Source organism: Trichomycterus rosablanca, chromosome 19 (genome assembly GCF_030014385.1).
Source record: "Trichomycterus rosablanca isolate fTriRos1 chromosome 19, fTriRos1.hap1, whole genome shotgun sequence".
NCBI classification, from domain to species: Eukaryota; Metazoa; Chordata; class Actinopteri; order Siluriformes; family Trichomycteridae; genus Trichomycterus; species Trichomycterus rosablanca.
Window position 1 is genome coordinate 25291044 of NC_086006.1, and position 22239 is coordinate 25313282.

A 22239-nucleotide genomic window follows, 5' to 3' on the forward strand; every position below is an offset into this window, starting at 1 on the left:
CCACCACTGTGTTAGCGTGCCACCGCAGAGAGTTTAATCTCCTGAGTTCAAGCCTCTCCATACACGGTGCGACTGGCATAAAGAAGTGGCTGATGACTTTACACAAAAGTGCAGGAGAGTGCAAGCAGCAAAGGTCTGGTAATAGGTAATTAAAATGTCTAGAAGAAAAAAATTTGTTATTTATATTTTGAATATAATTAATAATGATATTTAATTAATATTCAATTAATTATATAAAATGTTTTATAAAACAAAATGTAGTGTTTCTACTCATGTTCCCTCTGTGTAATATTGTGTTTGGTTTAATGATCAAAATTATTCAAAATCTGGCAAAATTTCTGGCCATTGTTTTTTTTATTTTTTTATTATCTATCTTAACATAGTTCCATCTGATGGGTAAAAGGTCATGGGCAGTCACGATTTTGCCCTTTATACACAGATATAGTTTAGGATACTCCAAATCTTTTGATAATAATATGCACTGTAGAGGATAAAATACCTAGCAAATCTTAGATATTGCTTTTTGGGGAACGTTAAACTTTTTTAATAGTTCCAGTACCTGTATTTGTAATTTCGACTCATTATTGTTCATGAAGCTGATTGCTTTTCTGTACCAAAGCATGCTTGTGCTGTATTTTGGACAACTTACAACATTTCTAGTCCTAAATTGTTCCATATCAACTTTGGTGGTATTTCATTTCAGACTCACTATAAAACACTGTACTAATTTTATTTGAAGAGCTTAAGTGAGATTAAACAAACCACCGTTTTGTGTGTGTTAAGCTTTTAGGAGGCACTAGATACTATTAAAGTAAAATATAGTAAAATCTCACAAACACCACCATCACTCCCAGCAGCAGATATTTGCCCAGAAACACCTTAGTGGAACTGGAGCACACAAGGTGCATCAGACAGCATATAAAACACATTTATTCAGTCATAAACATGGTCTGGTGCTTTCAGTTTGCACATTTCCATGTGGGAAACTCACTAATCCGACATCATAAACATGACAGAGACTTAAAACCAGTGCAATAAAAACACAAAAGCTATTGCACGAGAGAAGACTGGGTAGCTCTGGTCGTGTGATGATCTACTGGGGTGACATGTTAGCTTAAGGAGGACTTCAAATAGTCAAAGCATTTACTAATTCAGTGCTTTGAATTTATGTTCAGTATTTGAATTGGGGTGTCCAACAAGCTGTTATGGTAGGTGTCCACATACTTTTGGTACTGAATATTAAAGTACTGAATATTACATTATTTGATTTATTCGTTTATTTTTTGCTAATTGCTTAAGTTTATACTGGTCAGGGTTGTGGTGAGTCTGGCGCCACCTGGAGGCAACAATCCATCGCAGGGTTCACATACTTGCTCACAACTAGCTGCAATTTAGAGCTGCCAATCCACCTTTTGCAGATTTTTGGATGGTGGAAGGATACCAGAGGACACCTGAAGGAAACTCACGTGTAGATGGTAGAGGTGGATACTGTTTCAAGGTACCTAAAGCCCACCACATTCTAAAAACCTGCAGAAGGTGAATTGGCCAGACTATATTGTCCCTGGTTGTGAGTAAATAAGTGAATATAAAGGTGTGTTGCATTGCGGTTGGTACCCTGTCGAGGGTGTGTTTTTGCTTTTCTTTCAGTGTTTTAGGACCCACTGGACCCACTGCAACCCTGACCAGGATAAAGGGGTTAATGGAAATTAATACATGCCACACAAAACTTTTAAGCTGCTTTATAAATACACAATACATGCCGGGTCCTTTCTGTGCAGAGTTTGCATGTTCTCCCTGTGTCTGCGTGGGTTTCCTCTGGGAGCTCCGGCTTCCACAGTCCAAAAAACATGCAGGCAGGTTAATTGGAGACACTGAATTGCCCTATAGGTGAATGGATGTCTTGATGTGTGTGTGTGTGTGTGTCTGCCCTGCGATGGAGGACTGGCGCCCGTCCAGGGTGCTACATGTGTGCCTTGCGCCCATTGAAAAGCTAGGATAGGCTCCAGCACCCACCCCCGCGAAACTAATTGGATAAGCGGTTAAGAAAGTGAGTGAGTGAGAGTTGGATGACACTAAAGTGGTGGTATGTTAGATTGGAAGTCCTGAAGACCTGGGTTTAAACCTTGCCTCTGGTCTGTAGGGAAATAGCCATGCAGAAGGTGGATTGACGTGTGATGCTCCGCTGAGTGTCACGCTTTTCTTTTTTGCTTTCCTGTTTCCGAGTTGCACCAGAGGCACTGTGACCCTGATCAGCAAAAATGATACGTAAATGAATGAATGGTACTAGTATAGAGACACTTTTGACAAACTGACTAAAATATGTGCTTTTTGACCTCCTGGAGGCGCTGTTGCACTCATATTGTTTCAGTCCCAGTGATGCACTTGTTCTGATCCTGATATGGTCAGCTGTAAGTGAGGGAAGTGTTGACAGTTAGGCATCACGACTTTCTTTGCTTGAAGAGGTCTTCACAACAACAGTCACCTTGAATTTAGCATCTTCTTCTCGGCTGACGTTTCGTCCTCCCACATCACTCGTACTGTAGTTGCTCACAGCGGTAAACATGGTTCGGGTTACAGCTCAGACAGAGAAAAAGACATGCTGAGATAAGAGGTGGAAAAATGAGACATGATCGATGCCCCAAGTCTTTTAAGAGCAACAGTGAGACGAGAGGTGGGCGGTAAGGGTGATAAAGATGGTAAATATGGCACTGGGGATAGAAATATCACTGCAGGGGTCCATGAGGCATGAACTCCTACGTGTTCAAAATTGCTGGAAGCCATCAAAACAGGACTTCATCATTAGCCCCCTGTTTACTACACACTGCATACAGATAAATAACAGACAAAATAAGGTAGTGCTGGGCCACCACAAGCTTCCAGAACATGATCTCACAGAATCGTATTTTATTTCTCCCATGTGCACTGTTGTAGTTGCTTTCGATGGTGGACAGGAGTTGCTCAAAGGAGCACTTTGACTGGACTGCGACTATTTATTCACATACACAGAAGGTTTCGATACACTGTGTTTATCTCATGTCCATTATTAAAAAGGATCTTAAAAAAGCAGTTTGAACCAATGGGGTTCCATAGATTTCATAGATTTTTAACCCTCGGATCACTGTCGGTGGGTACTCACCACGACTGACTGTGAGCACCCCTTGCTGTTTCGGAAGTACAAGGATCTTCAAAAAGTTTCCTCACTTTTATATTTTGGTTAGAAACAGTCAGGGTGGGAGGAGCAGTAGTCTGTCATGTCTGAGACACTAAGAGAAAGCTTATAGTCCGGATTTAGCTCCATCTGATTTCCACCTTTTTGGACGCTCAAAGAAGCTTTAGGGGAGGAAGATTTTCATGTGATGATGATGTGAAAGCATCTGCATCAGTGGCTACGTGCTCAACCAAAAGCATTTTTGCTGATGGCATTAAAATTCTTAATAAATACTGTAGAGTTTAAAAAGTGCAGAAACTTTTTGAAGAACCCTCGTACTATAACCTTGTTACTGAAGTCACTCAGGTCTTGCAGATCAGATCACCTGATCATATGATGCTGATCATCTGCTGCATTTCACTTGTAATCTATGATTACCAACCATCATTTAATATCCCTGACTGTTAAGTGCACTGTTGTTACAAAAAAGGCATTGTCATGCACAGTCATTACACCATTCAGTCATTTTTGATTAGTGGTGATCACTATTTCTAAATGAAATAGCTTCAGATTCTTATTACTGTACTTGTATGATTGATGATTGCTAACAGTGAGTTGTGCTGATAAACCTGATGGTAATTTAATTCTTGAAGTTTGAGGTGGCGCGGTGGGTAGCACTGCTGCCTCAGAGCACCTTTCTGTATGGAGTTTGTATGTTCTTCCTGTGTCTGCGAGGGTTTATTCCATGAGCTTTGGTTTTCTCTCACAGTCCAAAGACTTTCAGCCAGACTAATTGGAGCTACCAACCATAAGTGTGTTTGTGTGTGCCCTGTAATGGACTGGCGACCTGTCCAGGGTGTTTCCTACCTTTCGCCCAGTGATTTGGACCCACTGCAAACCCTAAATGGTGGTAAAACATACAATGTATGAATTAATTCTTGATGTTTTGTTTTCTTATGCTGTTTGTTTGGTAGTATAATGTTCTTAATAAAATTAGCTTCTACTGTATTTTCAGTCTTGACTTGCTCTGCTGTTAAAATGTGCTTTTTTTGTGAGCATTTAGATGCACAACATCGTGTGCCGTGTGAAACCCTAATGTCTCGGAAATGGGTCAAGTTTTTTTTTGGAGTGCAGCAGCTCTGGGCGCTCATCTATCATATAAACTGGGATCTGGGACGTCCTGTTCCAGGGCTATGCTCAATGAAATAATGAAGTCCAAGCCATCCTGCCTTGTAAAAGCTATATTCAGCAAGTTTTTAATTTACCTTATTATACTGGTCAGGGTTGTGGCGGGTGTGGTTTAACTGGGACACTGGGAAACACTGGGAACAAAGCAGGAACACCCTGGACCAGGTGCCAATCCACAGCATATTTTTTTTATGACAGTAGTCACTTTACACACTGTAAAAGTCCCACATGCCACATAGATAGTCAAGGGGGTGTGAATTACGGTATCATGCCTACCTGCCATACAACTAATGGAGGCGCTGATGACTGACAGTGCTGGTTCCTTTAACTGACAATCTCCGCACCTCACTGAGTGTTAATTTGCTCTAGGTGGAGGCATCTTTGCCATATAGTTTATGGCTTCTCTGTTTTAACCTGATTTTTCTGCACTCTCTCTGAAGCTGTGATGCCAGGCTCGGTCTGGTCCGGTTTTACTGCCCACGCGTATGACCATACCACTCTGAATGGTGGATATGGATCCAAGCTGGACGCTGGATTGGCTGCGTCAGTTGGTGGAGTGGCTGCTCGAGACAGCTTGAGTTCCTGACTTTCATGTACTTTGTATTGGGTGCAAACTAATCCCTTTTATATGGACACAGAGAATATAACAACTGTAATCAATCATGGTGATTAACAAGGCATGCCACAAAGTTAAATAAGTTTATGAAAGACTACAAAAGCAATTTTTTGGATAAAAGAACAGTTGTAGTAATCTGTGAAATCCCAAAACTGCCATGACATACATTCATGTATGTAAACTTTTGACCTTTACTGCAAGCATTTGTATTAACTTTTACTTTGTTATTTTATCCACTTTAGACATCTTCAAATTATCCCACACTACCTGCTTCTGATCCTTGTGTTACCTAAACAAGGTTGTTCTAAAGTTACACATGGCTCTTTTCTCATGTGTTGCTTTTAAGATTAGTCCTTTTTGGTAATGTATGCTATATGCCCCCCTCTCTGTGCATGATTCAAAATGTAGTGGCTTGGTGAAAAAGGTTTTTGATAATGCATGTCCCATTAGTTTGTGTCTTTTCAGCTCGCCGCACTTCGGTCCCCTTTTAGAAACGCATCTCTTTTGTCACAGAGCAGTGATTCACTGACTTTGATATCTTAGTGCTGATGGATGTCCTCGGTTTAATGGATTAATTAAAATGAGAGTAAGAAGCCTCTTTCTTCCTTTCACAACTTGCCTGTCAGCGAGATGTTGCTGTTTATTATTGCTTGAAAGAGATCTTTATTAATAACACAGTGTTCTGAAAGGTGCACGTAACGTGTCGCGATGCTTTTTCTTCTGGATGATGCAGATTGCGAAACCTTTCTGCTTTGCCCTAATTGATGCTAAGCTTCAGTTAGGAAAGAAAACACAGACAGCGCTGATTCATGGTCATAATGACCAAACCGAATCCATTACTAACCTGATCAATAATATTTTCAACTCTATTCATCTATTCAGATGATACTTTTATATAAAACAACCTGCAAGTGAGTACAGAGCTCTGAAGAAGTCGACCACCTACCGTTTTAACCTTAGTCATTTAAATGACCTAATAAGAAGGTCTGTAGGTCTGTAAAACAAACAGAGAGAACCACATATGAATAGGAAGGTTTGATTCAGTAGTATGAATTGTAGAGCAGTGGAAAATGAATCACCTCCGTACTAATCCACTCAGTTATTACATATTTATTTACTAAATGATTTGGGATCATTAAACAGAACATGTATTTGGGCACACAGGTGGTGTAGCAGTATAATATGACCGCCAACTCCCACTGAGATCTGGGGTTCAAATCTGAACTGTGCTATCGGCTGGTCAGGTGTCTACACAGACTTGATTAGCTATGATAACTGGGGTGGGGATTAACCCCCAATTGCTCAGACTGTATACTGTAACTGTAATGTAAGTCACTTTGGATGAAGGTGTCTGCTGATCATTTTAAGCCTGACTGCTGTTACATAAATGTTTTAAGGTTTTAATAAAAATAAAAACAAGAGGCAAGTCAAACATCATTGTTTCACTATTTATTTATTTCAAATTTTAAAGTTTCCATAAAAGAACAGACACTTCACAAAGCCTTAAATGTTCAATAGTGCTGTCAATAAACCAACTCACCCTGGAATATAATACAGGTCCTTCTCAAAAAATTAGCATATTGTGATAAAGTTCATTATTTTCCATAATGTAATGATAAAAATTAAACTTTCATATATTTTAGATTCATTGCACACCAACTGAAATATTTCAGGTCTTTTATTGTTTTAATACTGATGATTTTGGCATACAGCTCATGAAAACCCAAAATTCCTATCTCAAAAAATTAGCATATCATGAAAAGGTTCTCTAAACGAGCTATTAACCTAATCATCTGAATCAACGAATTAACTCTAAACACCTGCAAAAGATTCCTGAGGCTTTTAAAAACTCCCAGCCTGGTTCATTACTCAAAACTGCAATCATGGGTAAGACTGCCGACCTGACTGCTGTCCAGAAGGCCATCATTGACACCCTCAAGCAAGAGGGTAAGACACAGAAAGAAATTTCTGAACGAATAGGCTGTTCCCAGAGTGCTGTATCAAGGCACCTCAGTGGGAAGTCTGTGGGAAGGAAAAAGTGTGGCAGAAAACGCTGCACAACGAGAAGAGGTGACCGGACCCTGAGGAAGATTGTGGAGAAGGGCCGATTCCAGACCTTGGGGGACCTGCGGAAGCAGTGGACTGAGTCTGGAGTAGAAACATCCAGAGCCACCGTGCACAGGCGTGTGCAGGAAATGGGCTACAGGTGCCGCATTCCCCAGGTCAAGCCACTTTTGAACCAGAGAAGCAGCACTGGACTGTTGCTCAGTGGTCCAAAGTACTGTTTTCGGATGAAAGCAAATTTTGCATGTCATTCGGAAATCAAGGTGCCAGAGTCTGGAGGAAGACTGGGGAGAAGGAAATGCCAAAATGCCTGAAGTCCAGTGTCAAGTACCCACAGTCAGTGATGGTCTGGGGTGCCATGTCAGCTGCTGGTGTTGGTCCACTGTGTTTTATCAAGGGCAGGGTCAATGCAGCTAGCTATCAGGAGATTTTGGAGTACTTCATGCTTCCATCTGCTGAAAAGCTTTATGGAGATGAAGATTTAATTTTTCAGCACGACCTGGCACCTGCTCACAGTGCCAAAACCACTGGTGAATGGTTTACTGACCATGGTATTACTGTGCTCAATTGGCCTGCCAACTCTCCTGACCTGAACCCCATAGAGAATCTGTGGGATATTGTGAAGAGAAAGTTGAGAGACACAAGACCCAACACTCTGGATGAGCTTAAGGCCGCTATCGAAGCATCCTGGGCCTCCATAACACCTCAGCAGTGCCACAGGCTGATTGCCTCCATGCCACGCCGCATTGAAGCAGTCATTTCTGCAAAAGGATTCCCGACCAAGTATTGAGTGCATAACTGAACATAATTATTTGAAGGTTGACTTTTTTTGTATTAAAAACACTTTTCTTTTATTGGTCGGATGAAATATGCTAATTTTTTGAGATAGGAATTTTGGGTTTTCATGAGCTGTATGCCAAAATCATCAGTATTAAAACAATAAAAGACCTGAAATATTTCAGTTGGTGTGCAATGAATCTAAAATATATGAAAGTTAAATTTTTATCATTACATTATGGAAAATAATGAACTTTATCACAATATGCTAATTTTTTGAGAAGGACCTGTACATACAGTGACAGAAAACTTGGAGAAAGAGAAACAGAAAATGTGGAATCGACTCAGCACTGTACATCACGACTTTCCCTGTTCACATTTACTGTACAGACACTAGAAGTGAGTTTTATTTCTTACTTTTGACTACAGGTTTAAATTACTCTGTTTGACCAGCAAACATTACTACATAGTGCTGCTGTAGGTAAAAAAAAGAGAACATGCAAACTCCACACAGAAAGGACCCGGACCGCTCCACCTGGGAATCGAACCCAGGACCTTCTTGCTGTGAGGCGACAGTGCTACCCACCCGCTGTTTAATGGCTGAGCACTTTTATCCAAAATACTTGAGGTAGAACCATTTAGTAAGTAAACTAAGAACAAAAGATCCCCAACAAAGATTGAGTACCCTTGAGAAACCCTCATTAATCAAGAGGTATCTGCTACAAAACTAACATTGACAAGTAAGAAGTGAAGAGTCAAGCTTTTTATAGTCTTGAACTATATAAGAATCCCTTGCTAAGATCGTTAAAACCATCTGATATACAGCAGTGGGGTCTTGAAACAGGTTCAGTAATCGAGTTGCTTTACAAAAACCTGACCTGTTAATACTGATTCATGCAGAAGGATCTTTAGGAATGAAAAAAAAAAAAATCCATAGTCACACATGAGTGTGACTACATGTCCCATGAATACTCATTCGTTTACATTTCAAGAGTTTACAGAACTATCTAGAGTGTCACGCTACGTTTAAACAGGTCGTGTTATCGTTTTCAAAACCATTTCCACACTGTGTTATTTACTTTAGATATCCTGATAGCTACAAGACACACTGTTGAACACATGGAGGTCAATGCTACTTGTAAATATTGCAATTTTATTCTCTTTTTTTAGTTATTTAACAGCATAATATTTATTTATTGATTGATTTATTAGGATTTTAACATGTTTTACACACTTTGGTTATATTCATGACAGGGCAGGTAGTTACTGGTTACACAAGATTTATCAGTTCACAAGTTTAATCTCAAACACAGTCGTGGACAATTTTGTATTTCCAGTTCACCTCATTAGCACATCTTTGGACTGTGGGAGGGAACCGGAGCTCCTGGAGAAAACCCACACAGACATGGGGAGAACATGCAAACTCCACACAGAAAGGACCTGGAGCCACTGTGCCGCCCCTTCTACCACTATAAAACCATTGGTTGCAGTTTGGTCTATAACAGTATAAACCAATGTGTCTAATTATTACTGCCATTACACATTTGAGAATGTCTATATAAACATGTCTGTTTACCTGCTAACTACCTACAACTATTAGCCTTATGCTGAATGTCCATACTTACTAGTTGGCTAACAAGTTAAATTACTAGAATGTGTATGGCCTTGTCCTCATTAACATATGTAAAACGTATAAATAGAATGTTAGCACGTTGGCTAATATACACAGTCTACAACTGTACAAACCAAACCAAACAATCGTGAATAGAAAAGCTTCAGTAACTGGTTTGTATTACAGCCAATAAATACAGCTGACAGGTTCAATCCTTTTATGACTTCAAGCTTCCCAAGCTCAGCTCAAATTGTTTTCACATTTTATTAATAACAGGACACTTTTAAAAAACAGAAAGAATTAGCCAAAATATAAAAAAGCAATTTGAAATGATCAGTTTTAGTGTAGACTTTGAGATTGTAGGGTTCTACCTTGAATGATGAAGTGTTCCCTCAGACTGAGAATCCAATTAACCCTTAAGGGGACTAAACTAAACCTTTTTGAGTGTTTGTTTATTAGGATTTTAATGTCATGTGTTACACTTTGGTTACATTCAAGACAGGAACAGTTGTTACTCATTACACAAGATTCATCAGTTCACAAGATTATATCAAACACAGTCATGGACAATTTAGTATCTCCAATTCACCTCACTTGCATGATCAAACCCAGGACCTTCTTGTTGTGAGGCAACAGTGCTATCCACTTAGCCACCATGCCACCCATCTTTTTGAGTGTAAAGTAAAAATATCAAAGTATAATGACATGATTTTTGCAGTATGACCCACCCTATATTATTCATCAAGATGGACAATAAACAAAAGATGTCAGAAGATGTAAGTTTTACACGCATACACACTTAGCTTTAGGGTAAGTTCAAGTATTAATCCAGTCTCTGTTAGAAATCCTATTTGCATTGGTGAGGCTGTTAGGAAGTGAGGCTGTGTCCACTGTTCATTTTATTATTTTCTCCCATTTCGGCTGCTCCAGTATTTCGGAGTCGCCAGAGCAGATCCTTCTGGTCCGCATACCTGATCTGGCACAGTTTTCTTACACCGGATGCCCTTCCTCATGCATCCCTCCTTATTGTATTCCGGCTTGGAAGAGCGTACTGATATGGCCAGTCCTGTATGTGTAGACGCATGACCAGCCGACAGATTCCAATCCCGATCTTAGCGGTAATGGGCTCGTGTATTTTACCTCTGCACCACCTGAGCACACTTTATTGTTATTTTAATTGAATAAAATAAAATAAGGCACAGAATGTGAGCTTAAAACCAGAAGACTGTTGCTTGACCTCAAACTAATCAACAAATAGATTAAAACACTGGGCTGAGAGAGGAGAGAGACGGGGTATGTGTATGCAACTGATTACTACTACACCGTTCACATTATATTTTATACAGATACCTCTGGTCCTCCCAATTTAACCATTATTCTATAGAACATTCCACTGATCTCTTTACCATTGTATCACAGAACTGTACAGAGCTCTGTGGACTTGGTCATTTCTCTTTAAAGAAATGCTATAAAGCATATTTCTATAGCATTCTATAAAACACTGCACAGTTGTCTATAGAACTATCCACTCCACTATACCTATGGAATATTGCACACTCTTGTATAGATCATTTCACAGAACTTTCTAGAGCATTCACAGAAATCTGTAGCACATTCCACAGAACCTTTTGCTTTGTATTAAATGAATGAAAGCTGAACATTCTCCACTATTGTGTTCTGGGTTAAACAGAGCCGATGGGTTCAAATACAAAGTGCAACATGTCGTCTGTCTGGTCCCAAACTGCACAACCAATTAAACAAACAAAAGAAACAAATCCTCTATCACAGTACACTGACAGTGACGTTCAGACAAAGAAGAGAAATAACTGAAGACCTTATTAAGCTTATTAAAGGCCTAGAATGTCTAAACAACTTAGTCTTTAGTCTTTTGTGTTGGAGATCTTAATCTTTGGGTGATGTGGGTTCATCAGTTCATTGCATAGTCGAGTTAAATGTTCGAAATGCTACAAATGTTCATTGCATAGCATTTTGTGTGGACCTGAAGCTTCACAGTTCACAGGTCCTTGGTCGCTTTTTCCGTTCCACTGAGCAAGTGAAAGCTCAAACTGTTTTCCAACCTGTAAAGACACAACAAAACATAATAATCATCATCACACATTCAATCATTAAGTAACTCCATTGTATTTAGGGTAAGTTTAATCTAGTGTTATGTATAGTATAGTATAGTATAGACAATACACCTACTGGTATATATTTGAGGAAGTGTGAGAGAAAAGGCAAAAACACGTGTCCATATTCCTATTACACACTTTCCTTATCTGTTAAACACTATCTTTTGTGAACTTTCACTTGGAGGTCGTATGCTCAAACAACAGTTCAATGCAATCCAAGAACAACAGCTGACGTTGTCCACAGTCAAGTAAGCTTTAAATCGTCAAAGTCTGACTCAAAACAAAAAGTCATGTTGCTTACAAGTGTATGTAAACTTCTGTGGCTAACCACTGTTATTAGTCTGCAGTGGGAAGGCCAGGATTTTCCTGAGACTGGTGTCCTGTGTATGTATCTTCGGCACGTCTCTGAGGCCCACTCGTTTAGAAAATAAATAAGACTGCAGACAGTCAGATAAACAAAAATGTCCTACTTCTCTCCTGCGTCCTGTCACTGTGTTGGTGCAGCATAGCCTGCAGTCAGAACTTGCTCCAACAACTCACTACCGTATGTGTGAGACTTGCTTACTCAGTTCATATAGAACATATCATCCTATATCCTCTAAGCCCTAGCTCCAAACATGGCTAAATAAGCACTCACACATATACACACACATGCATATATACATAAAACGCACACACACTTACACACAGACCAGCACAAGGCAAATGTTTGGTTCATCTGTCTGAAAAATAAACCTTCACCACCACCTTGGTGGTGAAAGCTCTGTTCATAAAAGCAGAAAGAAATCTCTTCTCCTTATTTTAAAACATTACATTTCCATTAAACTGATTATTATGATTAACAACCTGATGCCTGCAACACACTAAAAAGTTATAACAGAGACCATTAAAAAGTCTCATTAATAAAAAAAAAAATAAAAAAAGGTGATAGAACACAATGGGACGCCTCTGTCCTAACTTTTGTGTTTCAGGCATTGGATTCTAACATGTATATATATTTACAAAATACAATGGCTAGCCACTCAGGTGGCACAGCGGTAAAATATGCTAGCACACCAAAGCTGGGATCTTGAATACATCGTATCGAATCTCAGCTCTGCCATCTGGCTGCAGAGTTAGGGAATAATGCTGATAAGGGTGTGACTCTCCGAGCACAAGGCTGATCCGCATATGAACTCGCTTTCTTGCAGGTGAAAAGAGGCAGTCGGTACTGAACATGTGTCGGGGGGGGGGCATTGGAGGGTTGTATCGGTAGAGGTGAAGTGTAATACAATCAGGGTATTTGGATATGACTAAATTAGGGGAGAAAATTAGACAGAAATAGAAAAAAAAATACAATGGTTAGTAAAAATATCAGATACATCGGTGGCAAAACATTAATGAAAACGAATGAAAACTAATAAATTGCCGTAATATATCTTAAAAACAACAATAATACTAATCGTAATTAACAATGCAGTTTAATATCTGAGCTAATAATAGCAAACACATTTATTATTATTATTATTATTTAATTTTTGGCTGGCAGGCTGGTATTCTTACTTGGTAGTCTTACACCACACCATAAAATGAATTATCTGTTGTTCAAAATTCGTCAAAGGCACAAAATGCTATTTTCTTTCCTCAAGTTTTTTTTTGTGATGGTGGGGGGTATAAGAATAACGCTGGGGTATAGAGCTGAGGTGTGCAGTACGACTGGGTAAACCAGGTAGGCACCGAGCGAGAACAAAATGTTCCAGGCGTCAGGGCTCTGTGCTCAGTGCATTGTGGCCCGTGTTAGTTAGTGCAGGAGGAACAGCCTGAGCCAATACAATCACACTGCTGAGTAAAGGGGGCATGTGGGGGGATTCCATATGTATCAACATATTATCTGCCTTTCACTCGTAATTCAACCATATTATCTGAAGCAGATCTCAAGACCCCTCTCTGTAGCACACACACACACACACACACAAGTATACACATTCAATCACACGCTTATACAGAAACATGTGTAGGCCAGTTTGCTCTGACCAACCATCAGGACAGAGGGGGCAGGGAGGGGTTCAGTCCTGTTGCATAAGTGTTCTACATCCAAACGTGGCACTGAAGGAACCAGGTTGTGCTGCTCTGGGACAGAAAAGAGGACACATCCATCAGCCATCTGGAGTCCGACTGGTTTTGACCAATGCCACATGAAGCAGTGGTGTAGCTTTTTTTTTAGCCAATGTACAAAATAATTCTTTTCTTTTTATGTATTTATTTATTTTGTATTTTTCCCTTATTTCTCACAATTTAGCCCACCAAGGATAACGCAGAACACTACAAAAAAACAACCCTGTTCTTTTTAGTACAGTGATTAGTCCGGACAAGCGTCAAGTGTCAACTTTTTGCCTGAAACACAAAACCGTGCACTGTACAAATTGACTATTTTATACTACAGATGTCCTGATCCCATTTTCTTTTAATCCATAATCACAATTCATAGACATTCTTTTTTTTTAAATGCATTTTCTCCCTTTTGCTTCCGATTTTTAGCGCATCCAATTTTTACCCAATTGCGTTATGCTTCCTCTATACTGGTGGGAGGAGAGCAAACTGACACATGTGCGCAGTAACCGACTGCAGGAGGTGAGTTCATATGCGGATCAGACTTGTGCACGGAGAGCCACACCCTGATCAACATTATTTCTCTACTCTATGCAGACGCCATTAATCTGCCAGCAGAGGTCGTAATTGCATCAGTTATGAGCTATCTATCCGGCTCCCTCCCTGGATGAACAACAGCCAAACATTGTTCATGTAGCTGCCCAGCCCAGCTAGATGGCAGAGCTAAGTTCCAATACTTTATATTTGAAATCCCAGCTCTGGTGTGCTAGCGTATTTTACCACTGTGCCACCTGAGTGGCTAACTGTAGCCATTCTTAACATCGATGTCTTGTATACAGTGCAATACAAAGCCGACAAGGTGGGGCGTAGTGTTGTAGAGTGTTTGTTTAATGATGTGTTTGCACAGTTGTGATATTCACGACACGTTCAGTGTTTGATATTTTACTAGAGTTATATTTATGTATTCAGTCTTATATTAGTAAGAAATTAGTCAACCGTTTTCCTATTATCCTGATTGAGGGTCTCTTTTTATTGTTTCGGACATTTGTTATCTTTGTCGTTATTTGTTATATGTTGGGCACTCGGTTAGGATGTGCTTTACAGTTAATGGGTGGGTATCTGACAGGCTTCACATAGTGTAGGATTTTCCTCTCTTATTAGATGTTAATGCATCAGTATGGCATCAGTTTACATCTTACATTTACATTACATTTTTGACATTTAGCAGACGCTTTTACATTACAGTTACAGTATACAGTCTGAGCAATCAAGGGTCATGGGCCTTGCTCAAGGGCCCAACAGCAGCAACCTGGCAGTGGTGGGGCTTGAACCAGCAACCTTTTTATTACTAGTCCAGTACCTTAACCGGTAGGCTACGACTTGCCCTTGTGTAATCTTGTGTAATCTACTTTGTCTGTGCTCATTCTATTGTGTATTATTGGTTTTTCCCTAATATTAAGGTGTATCTCATACAGTTTATTGTTTGTTTAAGTATCATAGGGTTGTAATAAGGTCACTAACAAAAAGGATTAAGAATTCCTGGGTAATTACATTTTAAAAAGGAACTACTAGGGTTTATTTATGATTGCTCTCTCTATGTGGTGATGGGTCGTGTCTTGTCTGTTGGGTGCTGTTCCTACAGATCAGAGTTCCTCACCTCTAAAAGTTTTAGGTATTCACTCTGTGCCCTCATGAGTTTTCTTGGGGTACTTTGTTTTTCCTACATCTTTATAACATTCAGATGGTTAAACTAACTGCCCTGAATTCCAGCACCCTGTTTTCACTGCCTTTAAAACATTTCCCAATAAACAACACTGAACATTTAGCTTACCACCAAATACCACACCTACAACCAGCTTAAATCAGCCAAATATGTAATGCAAATTTTTTGTGTCTCCATAACATGCTAATAAACATAACAGGTTGTTGCGAGTCAGTGGTTTTGTACAAGAGGTGTCCGATCTTGTTGATCTAATCACACATGAAATCCCTTCAGGCACAAACACAGGCAAATAGCAGCAAATGAGTAGGCATGCGAACCAAAGAGGGTGGGAACTGAGCACAAGCTGGGCTGGCAACCACGTTCTACCCTCGCGGCTATAGGCGTTCAGAGTAATTATGTTGATAGATAAATAGAGGGAGGGACCAGAAATTCCTGAATAGGCAAAAGATAAAAGATTCTGGATGTACGCGTGTTAAGCATACGTTTCTGAGCAGGGGATGTACGCAAGTCAGCACAGACGAGCTCCCATCCCGAAAAAGCCTCTGAAGGGGTGGAGGAGGGGGTGGTAAATCCTCGGACAGTCTGCTGCCGCCGAAACGAGACCCAAGTTTGCTTATCCAGCCATGCGGGCTAATCAATGAAAAGCTTCTAAAAGCTGCCTGTGACATTCCTCTCAGATGAGTTCAGCCAAAAGCCAAAAGCTAGCTTCTCTATCACAAGTGCGGATAATTATCTGACATGTACATACATGAGGTCTTAACAATCAGAGCTTTTACTATACTGTGTACTGCTGTGAAGGCTTGAAAAATGAAGAACCCGCCCCTAAGCTGCAGCTTACATAACATCTACATTAGAGTATTGCAACATGTCGCTGGCTGGCTGCCCTGCTGGCATTTTAAATAAAGCTCCTGTTAACTCAGAATGCAGCAGCACATGAGCTTCACAGGAGAAGAACAGCACACACCTCAATACTGACTGTCTACAGTTGTAACAGACGTGTTCACTAGAATACCAAAAGTACGTGGACACCATGCATTATTTAGTTTGGGTGTTTCATTTAGCGGATGCCTTTATAGAATAGAATAGAATGCCTTTAGTTGTCATATACACATATACAGACGTACAGTACAATTAAATTCTTTCTCCACATATCCAAGCTTGTTTGGAAGCTGGTTGTTTGGAAGAGGGTTAAGGGCCTTGCTCAAGGACCCAACAGTGGCTGCATGGCAGAGCTGGGATTCAAACTCTTAACCTTTCAATTGATAGTCCAAAGCTCTACCCACTAGGCTACCACTTATCCACCATTTATCCAAAGTGACCCACAACTGTGACCTATTTAATGCAAGCAATTGAGGCTTAGGGGCCTTGCTGAAAGGCCCAACAGCAGCAACACAAAACCAGGGATCTTCTGATTATTAACACTGCTCAAAGATGACCTTTGGAATGAGTATGTATTAATTTTTTGATATGATGTTGGAGTGGGACTGCCCACAGCAGCCTATTGTAAAGTCCGCTCATAGACCTGATCACTTCGAAATGGACCACAGACTTAGCCAGACACAATTGAAGCCTAAGGGCCTTGCTGAAGGGCCCAACAGCGGCAACACGGAACCAGCGATTTTCCGATTACTAACCCACAAAGCTGCCCAAAACACTGCCCAAAGAGGACGTTTGGGGAGACATCACTTTTCCAGCGTCGTCCCAACTTTTTAATCCCTTCAACTAAAAATGGTTTTGGTTGAGCGTGTAGCCACTGATGCAGCGCTGCTTTCACATCATCATCACATGCAAATCTTCTTCCCCTTAAAGCTTCTTTGAGTGTCCAAAAATGTGGAAATCAGATGGAGCTAAATCCGGACTATAAGCGTCTCTCAGTCTCCCAGAGACGACCGATTATTACTCCTCCCACCCTCACCGCTTCCAACCAAAATGTAAAAGTGCAGAAGCTTTTTGAAGATCCCTTGTAATACCTGTCTAATATCAATCTAATATATAAGCGTAAGATGTTCCATGAAACCCATCTCACCTAAAACTCAGTCTGGCTGGCATGGCTCACGTGACTTGGTTCATCCGGTGCTCAAGCTGGAAGGCGTCTGGTCTGTCTTCAGGATTAACCGCGAGCATGTCGTGCAGAAGCATCCGAATGGCATCTGACATGGAACTTCGTGATCTCTGTGGGATGTGTAGCACCATCCTGGGATTTTCCAACAGCGCTTCACCTACTGGAACTATCTCACTGCCCTGCCGGATATACGTGCCCAGGAGCTCCCGCTTCGACTCACTGTCGATGAACGTGATACGCTCGAGCATGGCCCAGATAATAATGCCCAGCGCAAAGATGTCTGCCTTGGCTGTGTAATGTCCCTCCCATACCTCGGGTGCCATGTAGAAGTCCGAGCCGCATGCCGAAGACAGCCAGTACTTGTTGACGTTGACATCCTTGTCAGGCTGCTCTTCAGAGCCTTGATCCAGGTGCCTGAGGCCAGCGCACACCTTGCTGAGTCCAAAGTCAGCCACCTTGATGGTAGGCCAGCCTGATTTCTGGGAGATTAGGATGTTGTCAGGCTTAAGGTCTCTGTGGACAATGTTGTGCATGTGCAAGAAGGCCACGGCACTGGTCAGCTGCTTCATGATGCTCCGGTTGATCCGCGGGTCGGGCCGTCTCGACAGGATATACTGGTTCAGGTCACCACCTTCACAGAACTCCATGACAAACCAGAGGAAGCATGGCTCGTCGGGATTGTTCAGGATCCGCTCACCTGAAATAACATTTATAAAAAGGTTTGACTTACTTACATAACACTAACAACACAAAAAATAAGGATTACTGTTCTTTTGTCATTGTATATAAAAGAATTGAGACTGTATGCAGCTATAGTTCATGACTAATAGTGGTTTTAGATGAGAAGCACTTCATGAACTTATAACTTACTTATTTATGTTTGCAAGCAGAGGCTTTTCCTCAATGAAGAGCTCTTGACAATGAGTAGCTTTGTCAGCATCAGTAAATATTACACTGGTGCTTTGCATCAATGACACCATGTGTTCTTGTACTATATGTACTCAATGTACTATAGTTAACTTCCTGTTATGGTTTGAAAGGAGCTAATTGCAGCATGAGAACAGAGTTTGTGGTGGCACTACTATTAAAGGATTTTAATTTGTATTCATCATATTTTGTAATTTGGAATTGTCGTCCATTCAGTCATAAGAGTGTTTGTGTGATCAGGCACTGACGCAGGATGGAAAGACCTGGCTTGCAATCAAGGTTCCAATTCATTTTAATGGGGCTGAGGTCAGGGCTCTGTGCAGGCCACTGCGGTTCCTCCACAGCAAACTCGTCAAACTATGTCTTTATGAACTCTTTATACACTTTTTTCCATTTAAAACATTCAATTTTATTAGTAGAATTTTAAGTGAATAGTCTTACAACTTTTAAGTGTATTCTTGGTTCACCAGGAGTTCACTAAAATCCCCTTGAGAAGGTTAAGAACTGTCACTCTAGAACACAAGGTTCTTGTGCTGTTGGATCCCATTTGGAACACCAGCTCTAACCCTGTGGTACTTATTGTCTACTTTTAAAAGAAAAGTCTAAAGAAACCAAGAAATCTAACATTAGAGGTGAAGTATTAACGTTCAAAGGTTTTTGTTGTAAGGTGTTATGTTGTAAAGTTCCCAAAAGAGTAAGCAACCTAATGGGCCCTTCTCTTCGCTTGTCTTTAAAGGTTCCATCTATAATCTTTCCACACATGACAACCTATCTGGATTACAGAGCTCATCAGAACAATGTGTTGTTCAGGGTTTCCATGAATGGTGAACAGTTGTAGGTGTAAATGTGATGAACCTTCTGAAAGGGACCTGCTACTCTAAATGATTTTTCTTTCTAAAAACTTCTCATTAATTAAACACGATACACAGATTTCATAATTGGAAACTTTCCCCAGAAAAACATACCTTATACAACCTTTCATTTTCGGAGTACATAATGTACAAAATGTCAGTAGTGTAAGCACCCGGAAGCGTTCTAACCTGACTAAACAGATTACACTCAAAGATGAATCCCTTTAATATGTTCCAGAAGTTCTTGGGTTGATTTTTTTTGTTCGAAGTAGATGAAAACATCTCATTTATTGTGCTCTAAATGTTTTTAAACATTGTGAAAAAGTTCTTTAAGGGGTTTTATGCTTACTGTTTGCAATTTAATGGGTTAAGGATGGAACGTACATAAATCTTTCTGTGGATTTAAAATGATACCGTCAAAGAACTGTAATTAATAATTGTAATTAGTTCATGTTTAGTCACTATCATGCAACTTTGATAGGGTGTAAATATAAAAGAGTGTTTCTATACCATAAAAGTTTCTTACACATATACTTGCTCATAAATAAATGCACTTTACATTTGGAAATGTACCACAGTGACCATGTTCCAGGTACTTTCCTCGACAATTCTGTTTCCTCAACTAGGCCCAAAACCTGAAAACTGTACCCAAACAAAACTGCCTTGGATACTGTGGACGTTCTTTTGCACCCCATAACAGTTCATCAAATACAAATTTGTGTTCCACGATGAACAAAATAGTATAAATACAGAATTGAACACTTTAAGCATGATCACTTGATGATCTTGCAATCACTACGTTTAAACCGACATTTAGTCTTCTTTCTGAGAGCTAACTTTAAACCCTAATTTATTCTGTTGTGTGTATTAAGTTATTTTTAAAAATATCCCTCAAATAAATGACTAATTTTGTGATCCTTTTAATACTCCCCTTGTACTCATGTTCTGCTTGTGTGTCTTACATAAGCACCTTAGATCTTGTGCCTTTAAACACTTTCAATTGCATGAACCACAGTGTAGTACTTGTACCCCATGTTAGAGTCTTGGATGCTGTGATTTGATTGGTCAGTGAGACCCTCCACCCAATTTCTTACATTCAGGCCCAAACTGATGGTTTAGTGTTTGTTTTTTGACAGTGTAGCCCGTGTGAGCTTGTGATTTGTGTAAATAAACAGTAGTTTATTACTACATAAAACCTGTTGTCTTGAGGCTGTATCCAACATCTTACATCTTGTGATTAGTTTTTAGAAAGTGTACCTTACATAAGTGCCTATATCTTGTCACTAGTATAGTCTTTAAACCAAAGTTAAGTACTGTGGTTTATTTTTGAGACTGTCTCCTCTATAAACGCCTTAGATCTTGTAGTTTGACTCCTGACAGAACCCCCTTACTCAATTGTTTACACCCATGCAGAAACCAAGTCATGTTTGTTACCTTTTAATGAAGTTTCCACTAGGCGTAAATACTGTTTGGACCTTTTGTTGCCGTGGCTCATTTTCTGGGCCAGACCGTTCCTCTCCAGCACACACTCCTCCAGCTGCACCACATTTTCATGTTTCTCGTCTAAACTCGCCAGGGCCCAGAACTCAGCCAGGGCCAGCTCGACCTTCTCAGGCGCGTCGCAGCGGAGCTTCTTCACGGCGACGCGTGATCCGGATTTTCGGGCGATGGCTTCGTAAACCACGCCGTAACTGCCGCGTCCGACCTCCCGAAGCAAGCTGTACCGGGGCGGCTTGTACACCGTGTTCTCCAGGCTGACCTGCTTAAACAAGTGCATGGAGAAACAGTTTTCTTCCATGCCAGTGTCTCCATGCTCGCTGGCCTGCAAATGCAGCGAGCGTAAAACTTTGGACGCGTCCTGGTTTGCGGAGCTTTTCCAGGCGCGCCGTGCGCTCCGCATCGCTACTGTCCTCCTGCGCGTCCCGGTGCGTAACTCCATGACTTTACTCCAGCTCTAAACATAGGATAACAGTCCGTACTGGGATTTTTCATCACTTTAGCAAATAGCACGTAAAGTTTAATATCGACTTGCTTGCTTGTCCTTGTATTATTGGTGCTTTTGGGTTTGTTATTGTTATTATTTCTGACGCGTCTTCAGCTCCCCGTGAGTCTCACACGTAAACAATAACAGATTCATTCTGAAGTGCACAAACCAAAACGTGGGGGTGGCTTCCATGAGCCGTACCATTTGTTCCTCAAAGAAAAGGGGGTTCTTAAAAGCACGGATTCAAACCTTCCTTCAGTTTTTTGTTTCCAAAACTCAAAATAATACAGCACTACTTTTAGTATTATTTTATTATATATTAATGCGAATACAAAAATACTGGTGCGATTTTTAATACACATTTAAAACGTTTTCTATACAAGGTAAAATAATTCCCACCTTTTTAAGTATAGGTGAGTCCATATGCAAATCAAGACGGCTCATTTAAGTTGAAGATATAATATAAAACGATGCACAATTGATAAATGTTTATTATTATGTAATTAATGCAATTATATAACACGACACAAATTCCTGGCTTTTTTTTAAATAGGTGACTTATTCAATTTTAGATTTTTACGGAGCCCCTTAGGGGTCACTAAGGAAAAAAATATATATGAAGAGCGTAATCCGTACCCTCGGTTTAGTAAACCGTACCCTCGGTTTAGTAATCCGTACCCTCGGTTTAGTAAACCGTACGCACGGATTGTCTGCGCTACAAGTTTTACTGTGCGCCCACACCCCGTTTTACGGTAATATAGTTGCGAAGCATTGAAGAGGATAAAGCATCTTTTTGCAGCTTAATATACTATATATTAGATATAATAACACACACACACACACACACACACATATATATATATATATATATATATATATATATATATATATATATATATATATATATACAGTATATGTGTGTGTGTTATTATATCTAATATATAGTATATTAAGCTGCAAAAAGATGTGTGTGTATAATAACACACACACACACACACACACACATATATATATATATATATATATATATATATATATATATATATATATATATATACACAGTATAT

The 22239-nt window shown here is 40.1% G+C and overlaps 1 protein-coding gene across 1 annotated transcript; it reads right to left on the reverse strand.

Annotated features, from left to right (window-relative positions):
* Nucleotides 1-17400: 17400 nt before the first annotated feature.
* stk35 (serine/threonine kinase 35) lies at nucleotides 17401-21188 on the reverse strand. The gene is made up of 2 exons (XM_063015866.1): nucleotides 20623-21188; nucleotides 17401-18107 (listed from the first exon to the last, which is right to left on the reverse strand). Exons 1-2 carry the CDS (start codon nucleotides 21125-21127, stop codon nucleotides 17401-17403), a joined length of 1212 nt encoding a protein of 403 aa, XP_062871936.1. The 5' UTR covers nucleotides 21128-21188.
* Nucleotides 21189-22239: the final 1051 nt, after the last annotated feature.

Excerpts from the sequence above, each read along its gene's own strand:
- stk35 (XM_063015866.1), bottom strand. The coding sequence starts at position 21,127 with ATGGAGTTACGCACCGGGACGCGCAGGAGGACAGTAGCGATGCGGAGC. Across the intron at positions 18,108-20,622 it reads AGTGGAAACTTCATTAAAAG|GTGAGCGGATCCTGAACAAT; the intron begins GTAACAAACATG and ends ATGTTATTTCAG.